Source organism: Rhea pennata, chromosome 8 (genome assembly GCF_028389875.1).
Source record: "Rhea pennata isolate bPtePen1 chromosome 8, bPtePen1.pri, whole genome shotgun sequence".
Taxonomy (NCBI): Eukaryota; Metazoa; Chordata; class Aves; order Rheiformes; family Rheidae; genus Rhea; species Rhea pennata.
Window position 1 is genome coordinate 3,539,419 of NC_084670.1, and position 14,383 is coordinate 3,553,801.

At 41.9% G+C, this 14,383-nt stretch overlaps 1 protein-coding gene across 8 annotated transcripts in view; it reads left to right on the top strand.

The window, feature by feature from the left end:
- DOCK7 (dedicator of cytokinesis 7) overlaps positions 1–14,383 on the top strand; it is a 109,557-nt gene that overhangs the window by 91,453 nt on the left and 3,721 nt on the right. For 3 of the 8 annotated variants that reach the window (XM_062581980.1, XM_062581973.1, XM_062581975.1), the window contains 7 exons: positions 564–707; positions 1,715–1,846; positions 2,874–2,888; positions 9,825–9,950; positions 11,371–11,460; positions 12,200–12,436; positions 13,450–13,593. In XM_062581980.1, coding sequence (XP_062437964.1) covers positions 564–707; positions 1,715–1,846; positions 2,874–2,888; positions 9,825–9,950; positions 11,371–11,460; positions 12,200–12,436; positions 13,450–13,593 — 888 coding nt within the window. Of the gene's footprint in view, positions 1–563; positions 708–1,714; positions 1,847–2,873; positions 2,889–4,530; positions 9,123–9,815; positions 9,951–11,370; positions 11,461–12,199; positions 12,437–13,449; positions 13,594–14,383 lie in introns of those variants that run through there. The other 5 variants (XM_062581981.1, XM_062581974.1, XM_062581976.1 and 2 more) reach the window with 3 other exon arrangements.

Consider the following 14,383-nt stretch of genomic DNA (forward strand, 5'->3'; position numbering starts at 1 on the left):
TGTCATCTGCTGTTGAGATACAGATTATTTCCATGTACCACATATTGTCATGCCTATATATTCATATTGCACTTACGCAGTTTGTTTTGGCAAGGACAGATTAGAACAACTTCAGAAAATCTTTGTTTGAAGACTGTTTTCGTTCCCCAGAATCTTTTTATCTGTGGGCTAAATAGACCCAGTTCTTTTTCTTTCTATGTTTAAGTCATATCTTTTAAGGCCTCATCTAATACGCTTTTTTAGTCCAAACATTGTGTAATGGGTGCAGTTGTTCTGGAATAACTGATTATAATGGTTCCTGTGATAATTAACATTAAGCTAGGAAACACTGAACAGAGTAAACAAGCACATACTTAGCTTTGCAAATGGTGGTGGTTCAGTCCAGTGGGCTTAAAATTGATCATGTGCTGAATTTCCCTGCTGGATCAGAAGGAAATGAGATAAAATGCATGTGAAAGCTACCCTTTTAAAAGTTTTAGAGTTTGACTGAAAATCAGCTAGCTTTCAAAGTAAATGTTACTTAAATTTAGTGTAAGAATTTTATCTATTTTATGTCTCCTTAGAACATATCTTCTAATGTTTTGGAAGAGTCAGCAGTTTCTGATGATGTTGTGTCACCAGATGAAGAAGGTATCTGTTCTGGGAAGTATTTTACAGAAGCCGGTCTGGTGGGATTGCTGGAACAGGCTGCAGCATCTTTCTCAATGGTAGAAGACTTTAATTTCTTTCTCTGTCTCTTCAGCAGTCTTGCACTGCTCAGCAATGTAAAGCGAAATGTTTTCTTTAATGATACTGTGTGGCTCTATTGCAACCACTTAATTTGAGTGGAGCATTGGGAGTGCTAGTTGTTAAAGACAACTCAGTTTGCACTCCCAAGTGTGCAATTAACCGGGTTGGACACCAAGAGGCCTTTGTGTGTTTTTGAGATCTTTCACTTGAACAGTGTGTGTTCTGAATTTCAGAACAGCAAAGAAAGACTGTACTGTTCCCTCCTTCTGGAAGGGAGTGGGCTGAAAGCTTTGTTTGTTAGAAGATGGGGAAGCTACTTTGAGAAAAGCAATGATACATTTAAGAGGTAGCAGTGTATCCATCAGAAACCAGTGGAAGCAAGTGAATTATGCCCTACAAAATAATCTGAAGTCTCTGCTGGTGGGTTTAAGTATAAGCAGCAATAACTGCAGAGTAGAAACTTAGAACCCCTGCAGTGCGCTGGCTAAGCCACGTGAAGCCGTGTCTGCCTGCAGTGGGCCAGATCTCCTGCACTTAAGATGTTCTAGGGAAACTTTACAAAGCGCATCTCATAAAAGTGCCAAAGTGGACAGAGAAGTCACACAGATTGAAGTTGCACTAAACAGAATGGCCTCTATTGTGTATTCAAGCTTCCATATTTAATTCCCATAGATTTGGTTAAGATCTTGTTTTGTTGTACACTTGTGCATCTATCCATCCAAAACATCAAAAATCTATTTACTTTAATAATCACATTTACTAGTAGCAATGTGTAATGCAGTAGACTCTTGATTCCATTGATAACTGGGGATTTTATTCCATTCATTTACATGTGTATTTTAAGAAAAGGTTCTGATTACATCACAGCGTCTTTTGGTATCCATGCCACCTTTTCATTTTGCAATCTTACTATTTGAATGCTGTGAGTATGTATCATACTTGCTGTTGAATTGATGGAGCCATCTGATGGACCTTATTTTTGTAGGCTGGCATGTACGAAGCGGTTAATGAGGTTTACAAAGTCCTTATTCCTATTCACGAAGCTAATAGAGATGCTAAGAAGCTGTCTACTATTCATGGTAAACTCCAGGAAGCATTCAGCAAGATTGTTCATCAGGTAATGATTTGAATTTTCAGCTGCAAGAAGAACTGTGAAGAAAATGCTCAGTGCTGCTAAAAACTACCCATCAAGGAAAAACTATTTAAATTAGATTATGCAAAAACTGTCAGAATGATGATCCACAGTAAATAAAGGATCACTGACAGGATTAGTTCTCTCTGAACACTTATCATTAGAAACATGAGAGAGCATCACATAACAACCTCTAGTGTAACTTCAGCAGTTTCCAGGAGTTAAAACTTCCTATTATCTGTCAGCTTATCATTTCAGTTGTTGTTTTAAAATGTATTTTCCATGCTGTATTTTTGCTTAGGGAAAAACAATGTTTTTTTTGCCTTTGGCCTTGTAGATAACATTGAGAAATGTTAGGGTTTTGTTGTTCTTTGCATATGGTGGATAAATTATCGAAGGAACCTTTTTAAACTTCGGTGGTAGAAGACCCACCAGCTTAATTGAATGCTAAGCATTTTGTGTGAGATGTCAAAAGTTACCAACCCTGGCTAAGCTCAGGAGACCTCAGCTCAGCAGGAAGTAAGAGCACTTGGCCACTCTCAAGAAACGTGTATTATTTTCTAGGAGCCTGTTGAGTGCATGCCTGTCTTTAAGGGCAGGTGAACACTCTGCGAACTCCCTTGCAGTGCATGCCAGTGCTACTCTGAGCCCTGCAACTTAGCTGGCTTTCTGGTCGTGGTCAGCTGGGTACATGTATATTGTCTGTTGGTTTAGTTAAGCTAACATCAGCTCCTCAGTAGATGTCTGTTAGTACATCTATTTCATAGGATCCAGCTGGTCTTCAGCAGCTGAAGATCTGATCTGATACGTCTGTGTTCTGGCATTGCCAGACGCCTGAGGTTAAATGAACTAATACAGGACAATTATTTAGTGTCCTTCTGGGAAGGCCATTTTAGATGCATGATGACATATAATTGTTGAGACCATTTCAGGTTAATGATACCTTACATGTTTTGGCCTTTGAAACTTTTTTGGTTTCTGTGACATGCGCTTTTTACTTTTTATTATACAGAGTACTGGCTGGGAGGTAGGTAACTCCATTTTAGTTAGTAAAGAACACTAATAGATTTATCAGATGACTCACGCCAACGCTTGCCCACATGTGCTAGTTGTGGGTATTTCTGTTGCTGTCTGCTGTTAAAACTGAATTCATTAACCAAAGAAATACCAATAAACCGATTGTGGTTTTAGTAGGAAATTCTTCATTAAGAAGCTGTAGGTAGTGCATGGATGCTGATGTGTTCCACTAATGAGGTTCTTTGGTGAATGAGCCACTGTATCATCACTAGTTTGTTTTTATAATTTGTTTATATTTCTTTTCATCAGCATTGACACAGAATATCATCCCTTCATACCATATTTTCACCCCATCCACAGGGGTCGATTTAAGCAATAATGCTCAGAGGTACTGAAAAGCAAAGCTCTCTCATTGCATATGCAGACGTATCTCAGACAATAGGCTACTTAATTCTATTCATTTAAGAACAATCAATTTGTTATGTAGCTGTTTAACAGGCAGTAAAATAGCTCAGTTGTGTTAACTGGAGTCATTTTTGCTGCTTTCATTTTTGTACAGGCTGTTTGCTCACATTCTACAGCATACACCATGAGAACCACACGTTTGGCTAAGAATAAACAAAGTAGTATGCTTCATCTGTACATTGCACACAGCACTGTGAGTTTGATAAATCAGGCCCTAGTCCAGTTGACACAGTTAGTATATAAACTTTGAGAAGTCTCAGAAGACATTTTAAATGCTTTGTGAATGTAGTGTTAGTTTATTTGCTTAGACCTAACTTGTACAGTTGATTTCTGCTTTTCTGTGAATCAGGCAAATCTGTGACCCTATTCACTCCCAAGTTTCCAGCACAGGAGAACACTTAAGCCCATGTTTTTCCAGAACTGGAGCCTAGATGGAAGTTGCTTTGTATAGCGTGACATGGGCTGATGATGTCTGAACTTCAATTTTAATGGTGGCCTAACAAAAAGTGAAATTCAGTAGCTTAAAAGTAACCCCTGACATTCAAGGGCTGGCCCTGTTAATCATTTGCTTATCACTGTGAAGGGTCCCTGTAGATGAGATAACACAGCTATCCAGAGTATGTGTCATAGGAATAGATGATACACGTTCAATATCCAATAGATATGAAGGCCTGTGAGCATCTGTTTTGATCAGTCTTGCCCCTAAATCGACCCCTGAAGAAAATCCTGTCATTGGTTATGATTCTAACATCACTCAGTCATGTTTTATTGCATGGTAAAAGACACCCATGGTTTATGTTCTTGTCTGTCATCGTGCTCTTTCATTGCCATACTTTTTCTGATCTTTGTGCTTTGTAGCTTTCAGATTTGTTGCATGTTTTTTTTTTTTCCTTTTCCTTATTTATAAATGCTTTAATTGATGCTCACCTCCCCCCCCCCTTTTTTTTTATTTTAAAGTTTATTTGCTGCCAATTTGCTGCTTGTTTGTTGTTTGGAATTTCCCTAATTAAATACTTTCTGTTTTCTCCTCTTTTGCCCTGGTTGCTGACCCTCCTCCCCACTCTTACTATTGTCTGTTGTGGTAAGTTCCTACTTGTGGATTTTTTTTTTTTTTTTTTTTTGCTTTCCTCTCCCCTTCTCCCTTTTTTGTTTTCTTCTGTGGAAATCCTGATTTCGTTTTGCCAAAGAGCTATGCCAACAGCAGGGTTTACGCATTGTGTCACAGGGAAAGCAGTATTGCCAACTATAAGCACTCAAGTATCCGGAGTCCAGAGCCAATGCATTCATGAGATCTGCTTAAACATACCAAGTTGTGGGGTTTTCTGCTTGTCCATTTGTTTGCTAAATAAACATTGCATTCTTTTCATTTACTTTCCAGTTAGGAAAGTTTCTTGGAAAAATCTTTTCATGTGTGTGAATTTAAAAATGCTCTTTTGGTTTGCAAGGTGAGGTTGATATCTGACAACAGGATTCCAGGAACTGGTACTTTATTAAAAAAAAAAAAAAAAAAGAAAAGCAGTAGTGGAAGACTTGTAATAGTTGGCAACACTGCAAAATGACCTTGAATTAAAATAGAGCAAGAAAACACAATGCTTGGTTTATTAAAGGTGGTTGGCTTTTGCATTCTGCACAGTGTATATGAAGTGTGTATGCATATTTTTATTCATACATGCTTTGGGCTGATCCTGCCTTCAGGCAGCTACGCTACTGCATTGGTCTTGGTGGAGAAAACAGTTGATCACTTGTGTCTAATTTTCAAATCTTGTTGGCAAAGCTTTTTGTGTGTGTGTAAGTGATAACTCTAAAACTTTATTCCCAGCAATTTTGAAAGGTATTTACCATGCATAATAACAAATCATGAACCTTCATAAATCATGGTGGCTGTTATCTGCTCTGCCAGTTCTGTGATGGCTATTCAGTGTTCACCTTCATTCTCTTCTCCTCCCAAAGACCTATTATTTTTCATAAAATAATAGGATATAAAATGCTTTTTAATAATTTCTCCCTCATATCTGCGTTTTTAGCTCTTTTCAGAAACAAGACCATGGAGTATTTTAAAGTTACTTGTTTTGTTTTCAGTACTGTGATTACGCGAGACTTGGGTATTGGCTAAATTTCAAAGAAGAAATTCTAATAAAGATTACAGAGCCATCCCATATTCTTAACTTCAGGCAAGAAGCTGAGCTTGCCTAATTTCAGGGGGCTCACAGCTACTGAATGCATATGTGGAGCAAAGAATAGCCATTAGGTGTTGGAGGAATGGGTTTCCAGCTCCTTGTTTCCAGGTTTCCTGCAGACCCCAGATACGGCTGCAGACCAGGAAATTGCTTTTGTAAAGGGATATACTGGTCAGAGGCAGCCTGGCCAAGCTGCTCTTCCTGCCAGCCCTGGGCAGGAAGAGCAGTGGGAAAGCTGGCAGGCAAGAACAGTAGAAATAGTCATTGGTCTTGGACCAGAGGTGCCCAGAACTGGCATCGTATCTCCTCACACATGACATCTACACTGCATATATTGCTCCACTTCCACCCATAGTCGCTTTCTTCTTCTTGAAAACCACTCCTATTAAATCCCAACCTGCTCCCTCAAGCCTCATACTGGCCCCTCACCTTCCTCAAGTATGGCTTGACCAGCCTCTTCCACCAGCCATTCCTAGAGTATCCTGGACTCCAAAGTCGTAGATACTCAGTCCTTACGTTCAGTGTTGTCACCCTGAGACCTCTCAGCTTCTCCACACACTTGGGAACCACAGCAGCTGGGTTTGTGCTGCTCATGTCCTGCCTGGCTTTGGGGCGAGAGCATTGACTTGGAACCAAAGGTGTTACATGACTGTTCGCTTTGCCAAGCCCATTACTGAATTTGTGAACTGGCCATGGTGGCCTTGTTCCCAGCAAGGGTAACAGCCTAGCACGCAAAGGTACCAAGCTCCCGTAGCTGTTTTGCAAGCTCTCCATTCAAATTCGAATTGAACATATTTTCTTTGCAGCCACTTGTCAGAGGGAAGGATTTTGTGTCCCTTAAGGACATGACCCCATTGAGCTGATACAGCTTGCACAGTTTATAGTATGTGAAGTAGCTAAATCTACAGTTGGTTGAGACTGAAAGGGCAGAGTGTTTAGAGAGGAGTTACGTGTTTTTTATCAGGATAGTATGGCTCAGGGAGTGGACGGAGAAAGTTTGGTGGTTTGGCTTGCTGGGGAGTAGTCACAGCCCAGCTCACATACATCTCATCACTGATGGATCCAGTACTTTGTGAGGGAGATGTGTCTGTCGCATTAGGAACTGATCAGTACTCCTCACTGCAACCATATCTCCCTGGGATCATTATGATAATTGAGTTTCAGCAGCTGGATTTATCAGGAAAAGCCAATGTGACTGGACTTTGTGATGTTGAAACAAGTACATATACTGAGAGCTACGTTTGTATTGGGGCGCTAAATTTCGCCAGTCTCCCCTGGTGCCACCACTCCTGGGACTTCCCAGTGCACTACTGCTCATACTTTATGCATTTGGTAAATACCACCGGAACTCTATTAATTGATGCTGATGAACAGACATTTTCTTCTCCCTTCATTGGTATTTTTACAGCAAAATAAATTTACACTGCCTTTAACAAATAGCTGCCTCTGCAAATGACCACACAGCAGATGTTCACCTTTTAGGGACTAGGTCCTGTGAACACTTCATACACTGAAAATTTCTGGACATGTCTCTTCCCTTGTGGCTGATGGGAGTTGACATGCTGTGGAACAGCCACAGTTGCTCTATACGTACCCTCAACAAACAAAGGCTGGGAAGACCCACAGGTAGTTTCCCCCTGACAATTTATCCAAATGGGAGAGCTTTATCCTTGCAGCTAAAATGCGTGTCAAGGACTTGAGCAGATTTTTCTCACTGATTTTAAAAATCCCAACTGCTGATGAAGTGCTTTTTTTCTAACGCTGGTGGAACCATACCCCGTTGTATTGCATACTAGCGTTGTTCTGGAAGGGCTGAGCTCTGGAGGAATAAGGACACGTCAGACAGATGGGACCTGTGGTGCTTGGTTGGGTATACTGCTTGGGAGTTGCTCACAAGAGCTGTATTTGGCATTAACATTCACAAATGGTTTTTTATCCTTCATCTTGCCACCTGGGCAATGGGATGAAGGGGATGAATCCTTCTCAGTTGCCAGGTAGAAGAGGGAGATGACCAAGTTCTGCTGAGGAAAGGACCCTGTCTTTTCCAGGAGAGTGTACAAAGCCTGTCATGTGGAAGCCTGGCCTAGAAGGGGGCAGTATGGCTGAGTAGTAGGAGAAAAACACGTGAATTAAGAGAGCAGCTGTGTGTTGTCCATCACTGAGACCTGCCTTGTGCCCATCAGTCAGAGGCAGAATCCTATTGACATCCCTGTGGAGTAAGCCCCGACCCAACACAAGGCTGGGGCAGATGTTTCACTCCCCTTGGGTAAAACATAGTGCTACCTTGGAAAGTGTCTTTGAGAAATGTCAAGAAAGGAGCACTGGGCTCCTCTGCCACTCACACTGAGATTAAATTGAATAAAAATTGCACAGCTGGAAATGCTGTGGGGATTGAGCGAATTTGCAGTGGGTAATAATTGTGAAAAAAGTGGCTTTTAAAGGATATGGATAAGTAAAATAAGGGTTCAGTAGGCTGGTCGTTTCTCTATGAGTGTGTAAGGAAGGGAAATAGCTCCCAAACATTGCCAGGTAATACTGCTAATAAAACAGTGATAGCTTCCCAGCTGGGATTTGCATCCCCAGGAGTTGGGGTGCATCAGGGAAAGGCTGGGGCATGACAAAAATCCAGTTGTTTATGCTGGCAGGTGGAGTTGGTTCAAATCACTTCTCTGGAGGCGGGATTGCTCGGAGCGATGGGCTAGAGTCCAGGGCATCACCCGCACAAGGCAACGTACACGAGCAAAGCTCTGGGTGACACCACATCTTCAATTTGGGCACGTGATTATGCTCTTGCCAGCATGGAGCCTATGAATTCGTGTCTGTCAGGGTCCTGTAGCAAAGCCGAGATGTGGCCCGCGTGTATTAGGCAGAGCGGAGCTGTGCCAGCACTCAGGAGCTCAGCTCCTGTGTGACACTGTGAGTTTCCTTCAGGCAAGGAGAAGCAGTGGGTTGCTGTGGCAATGCTTTCTGCAGGCTCTGGAGTTTACCTGTGTTTTTTTTTTATCCAAAGGAAAATGAAATAATGTTCCTCTAAAGCCATAGCATGTTTGAATTACCAAAAAAACTAAATTGAGGAGGAAATGCATAAAACTAATATGTAAGTGTGATGAGAACATTTTTCCTCAGCTCTTTGAACATGTCCCTCCAACTGGTGGTTTTTCACTGATGTGATTCTTTTTATTTTAATTTGGTTCATTCATCCTCTCTGCTTTCCATAGATCATGTTCACCATGACCACAAAAGGTTAGTTTTGTCATAGCAAACTACCGAAAAAAAAAATCATACATGGCAGCCAGGATACCTCTAGGTGCTATTTGAAACCAGACACTAACTCAAATCAGAAACTTTGCATGTTATATACTACATCACACTTTCCCATGAGAGTAAAGGTGAACATTTTAAGAGTTTCTTGCTAAAAGATATTTCTGGTTTGTGCATGCAACGTGAGTTGTTTTAGCCTTTAACAAAATTGAAGGTGTGATTTATTTTTAAAGCATTTTTTCTATCTCTTTTAATCAGATTTTCTTTTTCACTTTTCCAGCAAAAATCTTTCTATTCTTTTGTTGCATTTCTGGGCCAAATTCACCACTGGTTCAAAGGGAAGCAGGTACATGATACAGTGGACTGCATCTGCTTTTGCCAGGAGTGACTTTGGCCCTTTATTTTACAAATTAGTTACTTAGAGGAAACCTTAATGCCTTTCAATCAACATGCTATTTAAAAAGCACTTGTGTGTGTGTGTGTGTTAATTGGCTATTGATCTAGGCCCAATCCTGCAATTAACTTGAGGGCAGATTATGGAGACTCTGATGTGGGTAATTCTCAGGGGCTGCTTGTGTGCAGTATTGTGCTTGAGAGGCTGCAGCTTATGGAGGCTGTCAGCAGCTTTATTGCCCAGTGCGGTGGCCGTGGGCCAGGTTGAGGGGTCTCTACGTGGAATTTGGGGAACTTGAAATATTTACCCAAGTGAAAGAACTTGCCTTTAACTGGTTCTCAGAAACATCCAACGCTCTCAGACTCCTCCTGATGTGAGAAAACTTATTGTAAGGATGGGCTAAAGATCATAACTGATCCATATGATTTTCTGTTAATTATTACTTCAGTGTGGTGTTTGCTGCTAAATGCATTCATAGTGAGTTCCAAGTGTGTTTTTCTTTTTCCTTCTTTCTTTCTCTCCTTCTTTGTTTTTTTTTTAGTTTCTCTTTACTTTTACATAAATTCAGGAGCGTGTCTGCAGCCGTTCTTGGAGTATGCATGTCTCCACACTGAGATAACCTTTCGTTTCTCCAACCTAGGATGGAAAGAGGATGTTTGGCACCTATTTCCGGGTTGGGTTTTATGGAACTAAATTTGGAGACCTGGATGAGCAAGAATTTGTTTACAAGGAACCTGCGATAACAAAGTTAGCTGAAATCTCCCATAGGCTCGAGGTGAGATTTATTTTGGCTGACCTCAAATGTCTGTGAATTGCAATTTAAATACTTCCCATTAGTTATTTAAGAGCTGTGCTCCCAGATTACATGAAGAGTTTCAAACAAAAATCACTAGGCAGAAGCAGCGCTGTGCTTCTTGGCGTGTGGCTCAAGGCTGAGCGCAGGGGGGAGTAGTTGTCAAGCGTAGCAGTCAGAAGCTGCACAGTGACTCAGAGCGGCAGGAGAGGCCATGGCGCCCCGTGCTGGACTGATACATCCTGTCCTGGTGCCGGTGTCTCCCTCCACAAGAGGCAGGAGGAATGCAGGGAGAGGAGATGTACAGATTTCCCTGGGTGCACAGCAAGAGGTGCAGACTTTGCAATTGCTTTAGAGTCTGTGGCACGTCACACGGCGTTTGCATTTCCTTCCAGCCTCACGGTGGGGTGAGAGCTGGGAATGACCTGGGCTTGAAAAAGACTGAGGTGCCTTTTGGGGCCTGACTTTCAGAAGACAGCACACTTTGCTGTCATTTTGTTTCCTTGGCATCAAGTGCCTCCACTCTCAGAAACTAGAGCACTTTGAGGTGACTGAATTTCAGAGCCCGCAGTGTGGGGCATGTGAATTCTCTCTCTAAGATTTTTCTCAGCCCTGAACAGCACAGGCAACTCTGATTAAACTAGCTGGGCTTGGGTGAAGTTTCAGGTACCATCCATTGATCATCTGTACTGTGTAACTGTTAGCCTGGCGTGGTTTTGTACCAACTAGCGCATGCCTAGACAATGCTTTAGCACAGTCTGGGGGACAGCATGGGTCAGAGCCTCTTCCCAGCAGGCAGTATGATCAATGAGGCCATCCCTGAGGGAGAGGAAGAGCATTTAGCTGCATGGCCCTGCTACTTTTTCATAGGGCTAGAAAGCAGAAGCGGCCCTATTTTATTTACTAGAACAGACAGGGCCTCACATATCAGAGTCTGATGTCACGTTGTTGCTGTCGCAACAATTCAGTTGCCATCACGTTGCACTGAAAGCAGCAGAGTTATTTGAGGTTTCAGCATATGAAACTGAGTTCAGACCCTGGCCATTCTTTCTGCCCAGCAAAGCTGTGCTCTAATGCAGCACCTGATTTCCAAGCAGAACCTGTTTTGACCCCAATTTTCAGTTGAGCTCATAGACACACAAATGACTGGTTCAAAACCATACAGTGTGTATGTGTGCAGTTGGAAGGCTCCCGAGTTCTCCTGGCTTCCAGGGTTTTAGGTTTGTTTTTTTCCTGTTGCCCCTGGAATGCAATTGATTTAATTCTCCTGGGTTCAGCAGATCACATTCAGCCTTGGCATAGCTACTGTTGAAGGCATTTGGATATGCCTTTGTCTCTCCAACCCCGATCTCTGATTGCTGCATTTGATGTTCCCTTTCCATAAGTTTACTCTTGATTGTAGGGATTTTACGGAGAACGGTTTGGTGAAGATGTGCTTGAAGTGATTAAGGACTCAAACCCTGTGGACAAATGTAAACTAGATCCTAACAAGGTAAGAACACAAAGTACATGTTTAGAATGAGACCTGGTTCTAAATATATGAAAGGAAAATGGGCCAGATTCTGCCCTGAATTTCCTCCAGTAGGCACTGAAATCCACTTTCAGAGCATCTTGTCTCTGCTCAGAGAGAGTGGGGGAAAACCATCCCAGCAAAGCAATGCATAATGAGCTGTTCCACTTCCTGCCCCAAGGCCTGTACCTTGTAGGGGTTAGTGGGAAGAGACAAAAGGATGGTACAGGCTGCATTTGCCTTTCTTTGTAATTGCTGCTAAATGCAAGGAAGGAAGGGAATTTCTCCATTCTCTGGCCTCTGGCTTACTTGCAGCTATAGCATTTTGTCATTCTTGTGCAAGATCCTTTAAGCATAGCAGAAATAATAGGAACGTATCTAGGAAATACAGATGAGACCAAGGCATTATCTGCAAAGAAAGGAAGGAGACACCTTATGTGAAGAATGAGAGGAGAGGGGGCATGTGCTGTATTTTTTCAAGTCCAGAAACTGCTGAACAAGCTACCAGGCACCTAGTTGTCCCCGTGAACATGAGTGTGATTCCTGTGAGTAAAGATAAGGAACAGTCCTAGTTTTTCTAGAGGTGTCTTGAGGAGTAAAGAGTTGAACGTGGCCTAGGTTATTGCACTGCTAGAAGACGGGGATTGGAAGTCAGCTCTTCTCAGCCTTGTATGGCACTGTACTTCATTTTCTGCATGCTTGGGTTCATTCTTTCCTCCAGGCCTATATTCAGATAACTTACGTGGAGCCTTACTTTGACACATATGAGATGAAGGATAGGATAACTTACTTCGACAAAAACTACAACTTGCGGCGTTTCATGTACTGCACGCCCTTCACACTGGACGGCCGAGCTCATGGGGAGCTGCATGAGCAGTTCAAGCGCAAAACAATCCTGACGACATCCCACGCTTTCCCTTACATTAAAACCAGGATAAATGTCATTCACAAAGAGGAGGTGAGGCCTGCGTTCTCAGCACTGCAGAGATCTGGTGGTTTCCTGTGTTTGAAAGGAGATATTATGCAAGACTAAACGAATTGTATGTTGCTGAAACTCATGCACAGAAACTCATATAGAGCAGACCAGGCTATACATGTGGCTTTTTGCCTCAACTACAACCTTTTACACTGTCATGTTAGCACAGACACACTCTGCTGGCCATTCCGTACTCCACCTTTCCATCCCTGCTAAGAGTGCATAACTTCTGCAGAGAGCCAGAGCAGATGAGTGCTCTCTTAAGCTGCTCTGGCTGTTCTTTGCAGGGACTGTGCTTGCGACCCCTTCATTTTGGTTTTAAGAATGGCTTGTTTCTATTGGGTTTTCCCCTGTTCCCATTCAACTTAAATTAAAAGCAGATCAGTTTAAAAATACAGTATATCCTGCTGCCTCTTTCACCAGTGTATCTAGATAACAGCATCAGGTGTGAGAAGAGGTCCTTGGTGAGCTCTGTCATTCTGCTTGAGCAGCATGTCCTTTGCTCTGTATTGCAGCTCACTGCAGGGCAGCCAGACCTGTGGAGGCCTGAGGCTTGATAGGCAGCTTTGTCCCAGAGTTATGTTCATTTTTCAAGGGTATGTAAAAACTGGTGTGATTCCTGGGACACAATGACAAATGCATTTTAATGCAAGGCAGGGAAACTGCAGGTGTTTAGCCACTGAAAGGGTGTTGTAACCCTGGGTAATTTGTTGCAGTGATCACAAAAGAACCCAGGAGTCTGCCTGCTCAGAAGCAGTCTTAAAAGACTCTGAGTACCTAAATGTAGAAACACATTTAAAAATCAAAATTTTCTTAATGTTCCTAAATTAAGAGAGCACACAAGTTCAAAAACGCTTATCTTAAGAACTTCAGTCTTATTGGTGTCCTCCACCACTTCAGTGCCAATCCAGCGTGACCTTAGTGCTTTTGAAAGCCTATTTCTGGTTGAGAGTTTCAGTCATAATAGGCATCCTGTATTCTGACTACTTGTGTAGATCATTTTGACGCCCATTGAAGTTGCCATAGAGGACATGCAGAAGAAAACACAGGAATTAGCTTTTGCAACTCACCAAGACCCTGCGGATCCAAAGATGCTGCAGATGGTGCTGCAAGGATCAGTAGGTACCACAGTAAACCAGGTGAGAAGCGCTTTCCAAGATGGAGTTTGTTGGATGCTCAACTTTGAGCCTTATTTCTAAATTACCTCTTTTTGTTTTTTCTTTTTTGTCTTTTTCATTCGGTCTGTGGGATGTGTTTAAGGTCGCTTGTAGTTCTAGACTAGGTGCTCTCAGTTATTTTGCAATTGAAGTAACAGTCCTGAAAACATGATTAGATCTGGAAAGTGGCTAAGTATAGATGGCCCTTCTCACTCAGTTACCTTCTACTTCCTGGCATTCGCAGTCATTTCTACTTGCTCTCTTTTTTAAAAAATAAAGTTTTATACTTTCCCTTTGGTTAGCCAGGCTCTGGTGGGTGGAAGTGGGATTGTGTTCTGCTGTGGTTTGTGAACAAAATGGAAAGCAAAACTAGTGAATGGAGAAAAATTGAGGAAAAATTGAGGGAAGATGAGTAAACCTATACTAATGCACAAGCTGGAAAAAACACAGCTTGAGTGTCAAATTCTGGGCTGAATTTGCATTGTTGGCAAACACCTCCCTGCTTCCATTTACTTTGTCTAAACTTTTTCTTAGTTGTCAGTTGACCAGAATTTGTTGAGAGTTGTTATAAGAGAAAATGAATGTAGAGTCTGTGTATTTTTCACACTGGTTTCCAAAAGCAGAGTTGTATTTGAAAAAGAACCTAAAAGACATTTAATTGTCATGATATTTGGTGATTTATACTAGATTTAGCAGCTGCATTCCTATAAGGAAATGTTGCCTTTTATGAATGTTTCTGTGTGCAAGAAATTTCTCCAGTGAATGGATATGA